Source organism: Sander lucioperca, chromosome 1 (genome assembly GCF_008315115.2).
Source record: "Sander lucioperca isolate FBNREF2018 chromosome 1, SLUC_FBN_1.2, whole genome shotgun sequence".
In the NCBI taxonomy this organism is placed as follows: domain Eukaryota; kingdom Metazoa; phylum Chordata; class Actinopteri; order Perciformes; family Percidae; genus Sander; species Sander lucioperca.
The window spans coordinates 5,885,633-5,901,422 of record NC_050173.1 but is presented as its reverse complement, the minus strand read 5'-3'; the positions used below and the strand labels follow the sequence as shown (position 1 = coordinate 5,901,422).

The 15,790-nt window shown below is 44.3% G+C and overlaps 1 protein-coding gene across 2 annotated transcripts in view; it reads left to right on the top strand.

Annotated features, from left to right (window-relative positions):
- maml1 (mastermind-like transcriptional coactivator 1) overlaps window positions 1–15,790 on the top strand; it is a 35,369-nt gene that overhangs the window by 19,444 nt on the left and 135 nt on the right. For both annotated transcript variants that reach the window (XM_036006389.1, XM_036006385.1), the window contains exons 5-7: window positions 4,732–4,983; window positions 10,909–11,038; window positions 14,897–15,790. The exon at window positions 14,897–15,790 is cut by the window's right edge and continues 135 nt beyond it. In XM_036006389.1, coding sequence (XP_035862282.1) covers window positions 4,732–4,983; window positions 10,909–11,038; window positions 14,897–15,790 — 1,276 coding nt within the window. The remainder of the gene's footprint in view (window positions 1–4,731; window positions 4,984–10,908; window positions 11,039–14,896) is intronic.

Genomic DNA, 15,790 nt, shown 5'->3' with positions numbered 1-15,790 from the left:
ATGAAATTTGAATGGTATTATAGAGGAAGACGGCTCTAGCGTGAGTGAGTGTGTGTGTGTATTTGTGTGTGAGCGTGTGTATGTCTGAGAGTGTGTGTGTGTATTTGTGTGTCTGAGAGTGTGTGTGTCTGAGCGTGTGTGTGTGTGTCTGAGCGTGTGTGTGTGTGTGTGTGTCTGAGAGTGTGTGTGTGTGTGTGTGTGTGTCTGAGCGTGTATTTGTGTGTCTGAGCGTGTGTGTGTGTGTCTGAGCGTGTGTGTGTGTGTGTGTGTGTCTGAGAGTGTGTGTGTGTGTATTTGTGTGTCTGAGCGTGTGTGTGTGTGTGTGTGCGTGTGTGTGTGTGTGTGTGTGTGTGTGTGTGTGTGTGTGTGTCTGAGCGTGTGTGTGTGTGTCTGAGCGTGTGTGTGTGTGTGTGTCTGAGAGAGTGTGTGTGTGTATTTGTGTGTCTGAGCGCGTGTGTGTGTGTGTGTGTGTCTGAGCGTGTGTGTGTGTGTCTGAGAGAGTGTGTGTGTGTATTTGTGTGTCTGAGCGTGTGTGTGTGTGTCTGAGCGTGTGTGTGTGTCTGAGAGTGTGTGTGTGTGTGTGTGTATTTGTGTGTCTGAGAGTGTGTGTGTGTGTGTGTGTGTATTTGTGTGTCTGAGAGTGTGTGTGTGTGTGTGTGTGTATTTGTGTGTCTGAGCGTGTGTGTGTGTGTGTGTGTGTCTGAGCGTGTGTGTGTGTGTGTCTGAGAGAGTGTGTGTGTGTGTATTTGTGTGTCTGAGCGCGTGTGTGTGTGTGTGTGTGTCTGAGCGTGTGTGTGTGTGTGTCTGAGAGAGTGTGTGTGTGTATTTGTGTGTCTGAGCGTGTGTGTGTGTGTCTGAGCGTGTGTGTGTGTGTCTGAGAGTGTGTGTGTGTGTGTGTATTTGTGTGTCTGAGAGTGTGTGTGTGTGTGTGTGTGTATTTGTGTGTCTGAGAGTGTGTGTGTGTGTGTGTGTGTGACAGCTCTACTCCTTAGTATCGAGTATCGAAAAATGCCTCGTCATTCAATACCCAGTTTCAATCCCTAAGGAGTAAATCTCATCAGCGTCAGGGAGCCAATCAGCACGCAGCATGCTTCTACCAAGATCTAATAATGTCTGTGATTGGCTGTCTGACGTTACACGTCGTAGAGACACACAGGAGAAACTCAACGCTACACAGAGACGGACTCACGTAGTCGGAGCTGGAACATAAATACAAAGATTTGTGTCATATGTGTAATGTTGTCGTTTCTCACTCATATTTTTGAATATTAACCAATCCTACTGGCGATGCCGAGCCCTAGTTAATATCCCGTCACACCGGCATTCTCGCTGAACTGGTTTCAGTCCAACAGGTGCAGATGAAGAACAGCACAGAACAGTTTGAGTGGAAGTGAAGTCGTTCTGCAGCAGGGAGGCCTTTTGTTCAGCTGCTTCACACCGGCCTGGCCCCCACGCTTTAATGTGTGTGTGTGTGTGTGTGTGTGTGTGTGTGTGTGTGTGTGTGTAGCAGCTGGTTGCTAAGGCTCTCACAGGGGGGGTGAAGGGAGGCAGTGACAAAGCAGCCTTTCATATTCTCTCTGTATTTAAATATAGCTGCTGCTTGCATTTTTCCTCTGCAGTCGGGGCGCTCTGTTCCTGCTGAACTTACTCACTAAATATACTTGTATACAAACTTTTCTTTTTGTCCTGTTTGGCCTCCGTACGGTACATATAAACTTAGCACAAAAAGTAAGGAAGTTTGTGTTTGGTAGATTATTTCTCTGTGGTAACAATGCTTTTTGGCAATAAATCTAATACCGTTGGAAAGCCTGTTTAGTTCCCTTTCAAATGTGACACCATTTGAAAGGGAACTAAACAGGCTTTCCAACATACATTTGTGGGATGAGCAGCAGGGCTGAGTATGTGGGTTGCACCCCTGAAAAATTTGCCAAATCTTCTCTGCCAATGGCAAACAGCTTATTCTGCCATTGACCCGTTTGGTGTTTGTTGGATTGGATGATTGAAGTTTGAAGAAACAAGACATATTGGCAATTTAACAATTCATTTCACAAACAGGAGCCTCAGTAGCGTGTGGAAGAACCATACACAGCCACAACAGCCTGGCACCTCCTCCTCATGCTGGTCACCAGCCTGGTCACACACTGCTGTAGGATGCCACGAGTCACTGGCAGAATAAGCTGTTTGGCATTGGCAGAGAAGATTTGGCAAATTGTTCATGGGCGAAACCCACATACTCAGCACTGCTGCTCATCCCACAAATGCGTGTTCCTTATAAATGGGGCATCATTTGAAAGGGAACTTGTCACTGCCCGATGTGAGTCGGGTGCCGATGTGAGTCGCGCATGCGTCACTTTGCGACAAGTAGCCTACAATATGCTAACGGCTTTTTGAGCTAACGCACAGTCTATGAGCTAACGTTAGCAATCAAACAATCATAGATAGCTAAAACGTTTTTGAAATGACTGCTGCTGCTGGCTACAAGCAAAGAATTTCTAATAAGGGAAGAAGTTCCACTCTCTCGTTACTTCCGGCTTCTGAACTGGTTGCAGTTCCACCAGAGTTCCATATAGGGGGCGCTCACAGGCCAGTGCAGAATGAATGGGACTCTATGGAGCTATACCCCTCAAAATCCACTTTTCTCAGGATATAATTTTTTGTCTAGTAATTTGATTGTTGCATTTGAAAGGGGAGGCTAAGAAAATACACACTGCTGGGTGTTAGATTTTTTTAAAGTGGCTTTTTTGTTCTAAAAAGCCTTTTAAAATGTCAATGACGTCATACACATATACGGCCAGAGATTCTGCTTTACGGCGAGCTCTGAGTCACTTCCTTTGTTCTCTCGAGGCATCGACAACACAGCTGACAGATTAGACTCTCCCTGTCAATACACGGGCTAGAAAGAGGTCAGCTAATGTTTTAAAGACCACGCCGAAATATTCACTCTGGCATTCTGGTTCTGCTTCGGATGCCGTCAAGCGGGATCTCCGATCGTAATCAGTCCTTCACTGACCAATCAGCATTCATTAGCAGAATGCTAGCGTGTTATGGGCAACAACGACTCAACCTGTAACAAATCGAAAGGACATAAGTACTCGTTCATTCAACTTTCGACCTATAATCCATGTTGAACTTGCAAAAACTAAAATCAAACCTGAGATTTCTCATCGACAATCAGGCGAAAGAGACAAATTTAGCCGTCTAGCTCCATAGACTCCCATTCATTTTGCACTGGACCGTGATCACCCCCAGTGGAACTCTGGTGGAACTGCAACCAAAGTAGGTACAATGGGGCTTAATAGGGAGTGGAACGGCTTTCCGTAGACGGGCTTTGCTACAAGTTAGCCATCAAACACAACAAAGGCTGTCACTTGAATGGCGTTTTGAGCTAACGTTAGCAACCAAACAGTCATAGATAGCTACAACGTTTTTGAAATGATTACCATCTTCTGTTATTGAATGTAAAGAGAAAAGTTCATTATTTTATGGATTTCACAAATTTCAGTATGACACGTTATGGCGTAAACCGTTTAAATCTGAGCGTGCTCGACTCACAACTGCACTCGACTCACATCGGGCAGCGACAGAACTAAACAGGCTTTCCAACGGTATAAGATTTATTGCCAAAAAGCATTGTTACCACAGAGAAATAATCTACCAAACACAAATGTCCTTACTTTTCATGCTAAGTTTACTAAGTGTTTCCATTTTTTCGCTCCATGGAGGAATTTTGGTGCCACCTCCAAAAGAGGTTTTAACCAACGCCAAAGAAAAATCCCCAGTTCCAAAATGATGATTACGCAATTCATTACAATATTAGACACTAGTCTGAGACAGAGGAATCGCTTCAAAAGTCGTTTGGTGTGAGGTCGGCATTAAAGTGCTCATATTCTGCTCATTTTCTGGTTCATAATTGTATTTAGAGGTTATATCAGAATAGATTTACATGGTTTAGTTTTTAAAAAACACCATATTTTTGTTGTACTGCACATTGCTGCAGCTCCTCTTTTCACCCTGTGTTCAGGTCTCTGTTTTAGCTACAGAGTGAGACCTCTCACTGCTGTAACATCTTTGTTGGCAGTCGCACATGCTCAGTAGCTAGGTAAGATCACATGATCAGTAGCTAGGTAAGATCACATGATCAGTAGCTAGGTAAGATCACATGCTCAGTAGCTAGGTAAGATCACATGCTCAGTAGCTAGGTAAGGACTACATGAGCTAGCTAGCTGTTTCTCCAACTTCAGTAGTACAAGGCAGGATTAGCCGGGAGACTTCTTCTAAACGAGGGCGCACTTCCAACTTTGTGGAATACCTGCAGAACAGGGACATGGAAGTAGTTCTATACAATTTATTTTGTAGATTATGGTGAATTTGTGTGTGTTGTAGCAGTGTTTTGCCGTTGAGAACGAGCTAGCATGCTAACGGTTAGCCCCCTCGTCTCAGCTAGTGACGTAGAAAGCCGTGTAGATGTTGACCAGCTCACCCAGAGACTGAAGGCAGGACACATTCAGAAACCGTATCTCACTCTAAACAGCATGGATGGATTTATCAAAGTTTGTATGTGTGTGGAAGCACCAGAGACACAAAATAACTTTTAGACATAAACTAAAAATTTTTCATAATATGGGCACTTTAAAGTAACATTTCTGGGATAGTGTGTCCACAACTGAACCCTCTCTCTCCAGCTGCTGCTCTTTTTATAACTCACATCTTCTTAATTTGTGTTTCCGTCAGGACCAGAACCCCTACCCTGCCCCTCCACATGGCCCGGGCCCCACCAACACCATGGCGTCTGCGCCCGGAAACAACGCCATGACGGCCCAGCCGGGGGCAAACGCCATGGCGGGTAATCACGGTAACACAGCGTACCTGAGCAGCCAGGTGGCGGCGGCGCTGAAACAGCAGCAACAGCAGCAGCATCAGCAGCAGATCCTGGAGCAGCAGAAGCAGCAGTACATGCAGAGACAGCAGCTCATGGCTGAACAGGTAAACACGGTGCTTGGAAAACAGACGCCGTTCTGTCCCTTAAGTAGTCCTTCCAGAAAAATGTGGAGTTCTTTTGTGATTGTTGCGGCAAAAATCCTTGATTATGCGGCGCGTTTTCTTAAAAAATGTGATGGAATATGCGGAATATTTATGCAATTTTATGCGATGAAATTGGGGGAACTTTCGCGGTTTCATCGCGGGGTTTGCAGCTTTTCGATGATGTTCACGTTGCGTAATTACGTCACTTCATAACGTTCCCATGGCAACGGGAAAACGGCTGCTCTTGTGTGAAGTAAACGCAACATTTTTCAACTTTCTGCTAAGATATGTGACTTTTCTCCAACGAAAATGTGGGGATTATGAAATCATGCAAGCCCCGCATATTTTGCGCGGAAATCGGCAATTCATGCGGCGAAAGTGCGGCGTATTTGAAAAAATGCGTGGACTTTGGCTGAATATGCATTGAATTATGCGATCGCATAATCACGTTTTTCTGGAGGGACTGCTTAAAGCGTAACTCTCGCCAAAATGCAACCTAGGGTCTTTTTGTGAATGTACCCGAGTCAAACTTTGGTTTAAAAGCATATTTAGGACGGAAACGCCACTTTTAAGATTTACTGTATTCTTGTTTTTCGGTCAAATGGCCTTTTGAATGGGAGTGCCATAGACGGTATATTAGAATGGACCAACAGATCCCGTGTCTCTGGACGGAGACCAGTGAAGGATATTAGAAGATCTTTCCCGGTGATGGCTGAGCGTTACTGAGCAGCCTCCAACTGAGCTTGAAGACGTAGATGTGACGTGAGCAACCTGTCTGAAAGTTGGAAGTCTTCTGGTAGCTGTGCCAAGAGAAATCTCAATCATTCCCAATCTAGCAGAGACGGAGAGCGTAGGTATATGTAAGGAGATAACATAGACACAGGCTAATTATTGATCACTAAAATGATAGTTAACATTAGTAATTAAACTTAAACAGCTAATGGAAGTCCAAACTGCCTGAGAGCTTCTCCTGTACTATACGGTAATTCCTCTACTATGAGACAGTAAGTCTCGTGGTTATGACCCAATCGTTAGCCTATTTTTATAAAAACGTCTGCTACGGAGCCATAACGTGAGGTACAAGGTAATGGAGCCTTTTATACATTGTCGTGTTTCTTTAGAAATAAACAATGGACAAATAGTCTTTAAACGCTTCAGATGTAAAGTTATTCTCTGTCAAAGTGACGTCAAAATGAATGGCAGTCAATGGGATGCTAACGGGAGGTGATGGCTTGGTAGCATCAAAATGGCGCCATAGGAGGTTCACGGTTCGAGGAGAAGCTTACCCCCTTGGGGAGTGCTAGGGACACTTTTATGCTAGCCTCAAAATAGCTATTTTTAAACCACTAAGAAGGCTCGACACAACGTGAGACTAAATAGAAGATATCCTAAATCTGTGGCTTCTTGTTCTGATATCGACTGGTTTTGACTGCCGAGGTGGTAGCAGCCGGAAACAACAAGAGCTATGGTGAGTTGTTCAAACGTACTCCCTGCAGGCCTTTCAAAATACCCCTAGGGGGACACATACCCCCTGCAGTCGTCCAGAGTACCCCTAGGGGGACACGTACCCCCATTCGAGAAACACTGACTTAGATTATTAATATAGAAGTTCTGCTTCAAGAAAGGAACTTTTTACGTAGCAGATTATATTTGCCAAGCTTAACCCTTTAGGCGCCGGGTTTTATTTTTAAAGCCCATGTTGCAGGTTAACCACCACTGTTGATTAATGGGTACATAAAGCACTCAACATATGTATATCATTGTTAAAGATGTCACCAAATAGTGTTAAAGGCCAGTTTTTACCGTTTTAGTCGTTTAGTGGGTTTTTTAACGCAATTCGGTGATGATGTCACGTTGGGGAGACGTGCCTCAGCCTAGTACTAGAACTATGGTGACTGTGTATCAGCCTAGTACTAGAACTATGGTGACTGTATCAGTCTAGTACTAGAACTATGGTGACTGTATCAGTCTAGTACTAGAACTATGGTGACTGTGTATCAGCCTAGTACTAGAACTATGGTGACTGTATCAGTCTAGTACTAGAACTATGGTGACTGTGTATCAGTCTAGTACTAGAACTATGGTGACTGTATCAGTCTAGTACTAGAACTATGGTGACTGTATCAGTCTAGTACTAGAACTATGGTGACTGTGTATCAGCCTAGTACTAGAACTATGGTGACTGTATCAGTCTAGTACTAGAACTATGGTGACTGTATCAGCCTAGTACTAGAACTATGGTGACTGTATATCAGCCTAGTACTAGAACTATGGTGACTGTGTATCAGCCTAGTACTAGAACTATGGTGACTGTATCAGTCTAGTACTAGAACTATGGTGACTGTATATCAGCCTAGTACTAGAACTATGGTGACTGTGTATCAGCCTAGTACTAGAACTATGGTGACTGTGTATCAGCCTAGTACTAGAACTATGGTGACTGTATCAGTCTAGTACTAGAACTATGGTGACTGTATCAGCCTAGTACTAGAACTATGGTGACTGTGTATCAGTCTAGTACTAGAACTATGGTGACCGTGCCTCAGCCTAGTACTAGAACTATGGTGACTGTGTATCAGCCTAGTACTAGAACTATGGTGACCGTGCCTCAGCCTAGTACTAGAACTATGGTGACTGTGTATCAGCCCAGTACTAGAACTATGGTGACTGTGTATCAGCCTAGTACTAGAACTATGGTGACCGTGCCTCAGCCTAGTACTAGAACTATGGTGACTGTGTATCAGCCCAGTACTAGAACTATGGTGACTGTGTATCAGCCTAGTACTAGAACTATGGTGACTGTGTATCAGCCTAGTACTAGAACTATGGTGACTGTATCAGCCTAGTACTAGAACTATGGTGACTGTATCAGCCTAGTACTAGAACTATGGTGACTGTGTATCAGCCTAGTACTAGAACTATGGTGACTGTATCAGTCTAGTACTAGAACTATGGTGACTGTGTATCAGCCTAGTACTAGAACTATGGTGACTGTGTATCAGTCTAGTACTAGAACTATGGTGACTGACTGGGATGAGGAAGAGGTGTTTTTACTGTCAGTGAATAGCACTGAGTGAAACTATAGCCAGTTAGCTTTGTATGTAGCTAACAAAAACCCACCCATCTCGTAGGAGCGAAGCTTAACATTTCATTCAATAAAATGATGGTACAAAAGGAGCACTAACGCAACATGTCTTATGTTGACAACGTGGACGCAGATATAGGAAACTCTGAAGGCAGTCGTAATATTTACCTAGCTAGCAGTCTAGGCTAACGCTGTTGCGCTAACGTTAGCAAACGTCGGCATAGCTAGCTGTCTAAACTTGTGAAAAGCCGAACATCCCCGTCCAAGCTGTGTTTCACTTTCCCTCCAATATTATTATACACATAATAAAGACACATGGACTCGGTCGAGACCAAAAGCCATATTTTGCAACACCAGTGGCACAGACCGAGACCATAGACAGTGAACAGAGACCAGTGGCACAGACCGAGACCATAGACAGTGAACAGAGACCAGTGGCACAGACCGAGACCATAGACAGTGAACAGAGACCAGTGGCACAGACCGAGACCATAGACAGTGAACAGAGACCAGTGGCACAGACCGAGACCATAGACAGTGACCAGAGACCAGCGGCACAGACCGAGACCATAGACGGTGACCAGAGACGGGGCTTTCGTCTGTCGTCTCCCCAACGTGACGTAATGCAATGCATTGTGGGGGTAAAGAGAATCATTGCAAACCGCTGTAAAATAGTACTACTTTTTCGTATTTTATTCCGTTTTGTGATATCCGTTGTATTTGATGTTGTTGGGTAACAGTTTAAATGTTTATTATCAACAAGCAAATTGCACAAATTCATTAAAAAATAACCCCTGCAACATGGGCTTTAAAAATACTAGATTCTGTAAATCAGACAACTATTGAGAATGACCTAAAGTTTATCAAGGGAGTAAATGTTCCCATCTAATTTGCATATTATGACGTCATCTGGTGGCGGCCATACTGTATTATTTCATCAGATTTACTGCCCTCCATCCATTTATGTTGTCCACATATCAAATGAACAGGGGAAAAAGTAAATTGTAAGCCAACAGCTGTAAACTAGAACTATTACTATATTACTACACCACAAAACTCATATAAACAGTAGGCGTTATTTATGATTTTATTTATTATTTAAATTTTTTTACCCACCACCAAAGTAGAGGACACTTTTTCTTTTCTTCTTTTTTCTTCTCTTCTTCATTATTATTATTATTATTATTATTATTATTATTATTATTATTGTTATTATTATACAGTACAGAGACAATATGAACAATATTGAGACCCCCAAAACAGCTGTTTGATTCAGTACCGTGTCGTGTCGCAATTTTGCGACTTCGGCCCTTAAAGGGTTAAGAGAGAAGACCGAATACTTTGTTGTAAGAATTAGCTGTAAAATACATAACCTATAGTTTTGTTTTTGGCCCTTTTGTGTGCATGACACTGAAATAAAGAATCGGTTATGCATCAACCTTTATTTACATAGAAATCAAAATGAATTAGATGATAAATGACGTTAGTCGGTGATACAGTTTGGGGCGTTTTCATTCACGGCTAGAAGTCGTTGGATGTTCTGTGTTAAAACCTGCAGTCGAGTTGAGTCAAACATTTTACCGACCTGTAAGCACTGGATTTAAACACTAGAGGGAGCTGTTGGTTTACAGAAGGAGTGCTGGGACACATTCAGACACAGAATTTCAAAATGTGGTGTTCCCGTCAGGGTGAAAGGGTCTGGGTTGAAGAGAAAACAAAGGTACTGATTGAATATCTTTTTGACTAGAAGCTCATTATATTAGGCTCTCTCTCTTTCTCTAATCAGAATCACAAATACTTTAATAATCCCAGGGGGAAATTATTTTTGTTACAACTCCAGATATACAATCAACATATATTATCCAGACTTTAACATATATAATATATAACAGATCAAAATGTACAGTGTTAATGTGCTAATAGTGCAATAAAAAAGAGAAATGATTGTCTATGTATAAATAACTGATAACTTATTTGGTAATTCACCCTGAGGAAACACTGCAGGAGATTCTTCTGTTATTGTCTAGCAGACATGTTGAAGTATTAATGTTGTTTCTAGATGAAAACACTGATGTCTGTCTGTATCTCTGTCTATGTCTGTCTGTCTGTCTGTATCTCTGTCTATGTCTGTCTGTATCTCTCTGTATCTGTCTCTCTGTCTGTATCCGTCTCTCTGTATCTATCGTTCTGTCTGTCTCTCTGTATCTGTCTGTCTATCTCTCTCTCTCTCTGTATCTGTCTGTCTGTATCTGTCTGTCTGTCTATCTCTCTCTCTGTGTCTGTCTCTGTCTCTCTCTCTCTGTCTCTCTGTCTCTCTGTATCTGTCTGTCTCTCTGTATCTGTCTCTCTGTATCTGTGTCTGTCTGTCTCTCTGTATCTGTCTGTCTGTATCTCTCTGTCTCTCTGTATCTGTCTGTCTGTCTCTGTCTCTCTCTCTCTGTATCTGTCTGTCTGTATCTCTCTCTGTCTCTCTGTATCTGTCTGTCTGTCTGTATCTGTCTGTCTGTCTCTCTGTATCTGTCTCTCTGTCTCTGTCTCTCTCTCTCTGTATCTGTCTGTCTGTATCTCTCTCTGTCTCTCTGTATCTCTGTCTGTCTCTCTGTATCTGTCTGTCTGTCTCTCTGTATCTGTCTCTCTGTCTCTGTCTCTCTCTCTGTATCTGTCTCTCTGTATCTGTCTCTGTCTCTCTCTCTCTGTATCTGTCTGTCTATCTCTCTCTGTCTCTCTGTGTCTGTCTCTCTGTATCTCTGTCTGTCTCTCTGTATCTGTCTGTCTGTCTGTATCTGTCTCTCTGTGTGCAGGAGAAGCAGCGGCAGCAGGACCAGCAGCTGCAGAGACACCTGACCCGACCGCCGCCACAGTACCAGGACCAGCCGGGACAACCGGCCAATCAGAACCCTTTCCCACAGCCGCCAGTCAACCAGTTTACAGGTAGGACCATTATGACCGTTGGCTCCCTTTACAAGGATTAGAGATGCTAAATAAGCATTTAATTAACTGACATTTCTCTTTTTTTGTTTTTGTTTTAATATCGTTTTTGACTCTTTAACTAGTAGCATCAATCGGTCGAACTTCTTACTGTCCGTTAACGGTTAAACGGTTCATCATTAACATCTCTGGAAAGAATACATACATATTCTAATTTGTGGAAACAATCTCAGAACTGATCAGCAAATCAATTTCATCTCCAGAAGATTTAATTCCTCAGTTCAGTGGTTTCGTGTTGAGATTTTCTAGCACAAAAATGTGTAATTTTTCCCAGGTTGCACTGCCCATGTGATCATTTATATGAAATAAATGTAAGCGACAGTCAGTCAACCACAATAAGACAGAAGACAGAAGACATAAGATAGAAGACAGAAGACAGACATGAGACAAAAGCAGACACACCGAACCGATAATCGTCCGTCGGACCGTCTGGCGAGGTCGGTGACTCGAGTCTGGTCGGTGTGTTCGTGCCGTCGTCCGTTGGAGGAGCCGTCGGCCTTCATTTTGGCCGACCTGACATGTTCAGTCAGAGACAGGAGAGTCGGGACTCACCCAGAAATGGGGAGCGGGATGAGTGTGACTAATGCGTGTTTTACACTAGACGCATCCAAGGTGGCGCGCGCCATCGTGACGTCAAAATGACGTAATATCATGCCGGCGTGCCCAATTTATGGCAGAGGTCGCGCACGGCTCTTATTGTTTTTTCAGCGGCGCGCGACAAAGCGGAAACGGTAGGCCTGAACGGGTTCGCCGAAAACCGGATGCCAGGACTCTGAGTGACTGCTAGTCTCTCTGATAAACTTACTGGGTTAAGATGAGATCTTTTATGGCGAATGAAAGGCTTGATCCCACCAAGTAGCTCATCCAATCAGATCCAAGCATTGACGTCAATGCTGCTGCCAGTTCTGCCGTTGTTTACCTCTCTCTCGTTCTTCTAGTCCGTAGAAAGGGTTACATCTGTGGCCTTTCCTCATTAGCTCCACCTCTGTTCAGGAGAAGACTGCAGCTAGTGTCGCTTTCGCTTTTCTCTAAAAACACCTCTTTTGTTTTCATTTTTGGGCGACAATCCAGATTAGCACCGCCTGCTGTTATGGAGAGGTATTACGTCTCGTCTCTTCGGTGTTCTGAGGAACTTTTAGACCAACTCGGGGAGACTGATCAGTCACACTGGCTTTACTGCCGACGGTCAGCCGTCTGGTCGGTGTGTAACTGCTGACATAAGACATAAGACAGAAGACATAAGACAAGACACAAGACAAGACAGAAGACAAGACAAGACAGAAGACATAAGACAAGACAGAAGACATAAGACAAGACAGAAGACAGAAGACATAAGACAAGACAGAAGACATAAGACAAGACAGAAGACAGAAGACATAAGACAAGACAGAAGACATAAGACAAGACAGAAGACATAAGACAAGACAGAATACATAAGACAAGACAGAAGACATAAGATAAGACAGAAGACATAAGACAAGACAGAAGACATAAGACAAGACAGAAGACAGAAGACAGAAGACATAAGACAGAAGACAAGACATAAGACATAAGACAAGACAGAAGACATAAGACAAGACAGAAGACATAAGACAAGACAGAAGACATAAGACAAGACAGAAGACAAGACAAGACAGAAGACAAGACAGAAGACATAAGACAAGACATAAGACAAGACAGAAGACATAAGATAAGACAGAAGACATAAGACAAGACAGAAGACATAAGACAAGACAGAAGACATAAGACAAAATACATAAGACAAGACAGAAGACAAGATGGACAGAAGACAGAAGACGTTAGACAGAAGACGGACACAAGACATAAGACAAGAAGAGCTAAGACAAGAAGACAAGACAAAAATGTGTCCTCTTTCCCAGGTTGCACTGCCCCTGTGATCATTTATATGACAGAAATCTAGGCGACAGTCAGCTTAATAAGTTAATACGTTTTATTTACAGCAGGAACTGTTGCCGTTCAGGAAGAGTAGTCCTGCTGTTTGTCCGGACTCTGTTTTATCAGATCACATTTGTTTTATTAAAATAAAGTTAGCCAGTTGTTGTTGTTCTTGTGACGGTCAGGACAAACATATCTCTGTCTGTGTTTCTCGCTCGGCTCACCGCTGATTTGAATGTTAAATAACAAACCGCCAGCTGTTCAGTCTGTTAGTTTGTCCCCAAACGGCTCCGACACTGAGCCGCTCACACCGACGTTCAACTTTTAGCTGCTCCATTAAACTGAACATTAAATACATTAAATGATAAAGCGGTAACAACTAACTGCTGCTGGGTAATATATAACGTCATGGCTCTTTAACTTAATGTTTTTACCAAGCACTTAATGTTTGACGGAGAACTTTTGCCTGGTTCCTCGTCAGAGTTTAAACGATTAATTGTTTAACTTTGTTGTTTTATAGACATGGTCGGCATTACTGGGAACGCCCACGAAAACGTGAGGGGAAAACAATCCAGTCTAATTAATGAGCGTATACGTTAGACCTTGATAGCGGTTGATCTTTACTCTTTGTCATATTTCCCTGTGTGTGTCTCTGTGTCTGTCTGTGTGTGTCTGTCTGTCTGTGTGTCTGTGTGTGTGTGTCTGTGTGTGTGTGTGTCTGTGTGTGTGTGCCTGTCTGTGTGTGTGTGCCTGTCTGTGTGTGTGTGTTTCTGTGTGTGTGTGCCTGTCTGTTTGTGTCTGTGTGTCTGTGTGTCTGTGTGTCTGTGTGTGTGTGTGTGTGTGTGCCTGTCTGTGTGTGTGTATATGTGTGTGTCTGTCTGTGTGTGCCTGTCTGTGTGTGCCTGTCTGTGTGTGCCTGTCTGTGTGTGCCTGTGTGTGTGTCTGTCTGTCTGTCTGTGTGTGTGTGTGTGTGTGTGTGTGTCTGTCTGTGTCTGTGTGTGTCTGTCTGTGTGTGTCTGTCTGTCTGTGTGTGCCTGTGTGTGTGTGTGTGTCTGTCTGTCTGTCTGTCTGTCTGTTAGACGTGTTGAAATTAATCAAATAATCGATGCATTGAATCGTGGACGATGCTGCATCGATAATCGGCCGGGCCATAATCGATTATTTCTGTTTATAATTTAATGTAGTCCTGACAACATTTCTGGTATGTTTTGCACATTCAGGAAGTGCCGTGTGCTCAGTGCTGTAGTTTTATGTATCCAAATGTATTTAGTATCAGAGCACTGCAGAATGTTTGGTTATTGAAGCTTGAAAAGCTACGAATTAAACATTTTATATGGCTTTAATAGAAAAATGTATTATTATTATTGTTATATATCGTGATGCATCGAGATATCGAATCACTGACATAATCCTAATCGAATCAGGAGATCAGTGAAGATTCACACCTCTACTGCGTGTGTGTGTGTGTGTGTGTGTGTGTGTGTCTCTGTGTGTGTCTCTGTGTGTGTCTGTGTGTGTCTGTCTGTGATGAGCGTAACGTTAGACCTTGTTAGCGGTCGATCTTTACTCTTTGTCATATTTACGATTCCATTTTTTTGCTCGGTACAATGCCGACAAGTTGCTGTGTGGCGTTCTGCGTCTCTAATAAGTTATAAAATCCTGATCTTAAGTTTTCTATACTATAAATGTTTGTTCTGTTGGTCGCACAAAACAAAATCTTTGAAAACTGAACTTTGGAGAAACTATGACGGAATTATTTTCGGATATTCTTTAGACAAATGCAATATAAGTAGGCCAAGTCGTCCTATTATTGGGTCGTCTATATCTATATTGCTCAACTTGACATAAATACACAATGTAACATTTTGCGATGCTGTTAACAAACTGTGTGTGTCTGCTTCACAGCTTCCTCTCAGCCAATGGGCAGCGTCGGCTCCATGGGAGGCCCCGCCCCCTCCCAGCGTATGTTCCCTCAGAACCAGGGCATGATGGGTATTAGCATGGGGCAAGGTGGCGGGCCAGCAGGCGGCGTAGCTCCGCCCCCTGCGGGCAGCCAGGCTGACATCGGCCTGTCGTCCTGCGGTGGCGGAGGAGGCGGGGCCGGCGTGGACGTGCAGCAGGTGCTCTACAACAACATGAGCCTTCACGCGGCGCAGCAGGGCAGCCTGCAGCGCCAGCCTCTGGGCGCCATGACCGCCTCCTACAGGCAGAACCTGCTGGCTCAGCAGCAGCAGCAGCAGCACCTGAAGACCCAGCCCAATGCCGCCATGTTGAAGCAGCAGCAGCTGGCCGCCGCCGCTCGCATGCCGGGCTCCATGCAGAGCGCCATGGGACCCGGTCTGCCCGGCGCCATGCAAGGGGCGCAGAGCGGCGCCTGGCAGCAGCAGCTGGGCAACCAGACGCCCTCCGGTAACGCCGGATTACCGCCAAACGCCTTCAACAACTCCAACGCCTTTCACATGCAGCAGCAGCAGTCTCGCATTCCCAAGATGGCGTCCGGCGCGGCGCCCTTCGTCACAAACCCCGGCGGGCGTCCGATAGGAGGTCGGAACGCGGTGCATCAGATGATGCAGACAAATATGGCCGCTGCACAGCAGAGGGCGCCGCCCAACGCTCAAAGCCTCGGCCAGCAGCAGACTCAACAACAGGCCAATCAGAGCCTCCCCGACCTGGCGGCCTTCGGACAGCCGCAGGGCAACGGCCGCCAGGGACTGCAGTGTAACCAAGGATACCAGGTGAGCAGGACTGCCAGTCAGCAGCAGCAGCAGGTGGCTTTCGGTTACAACGTGGCGTCGGGGA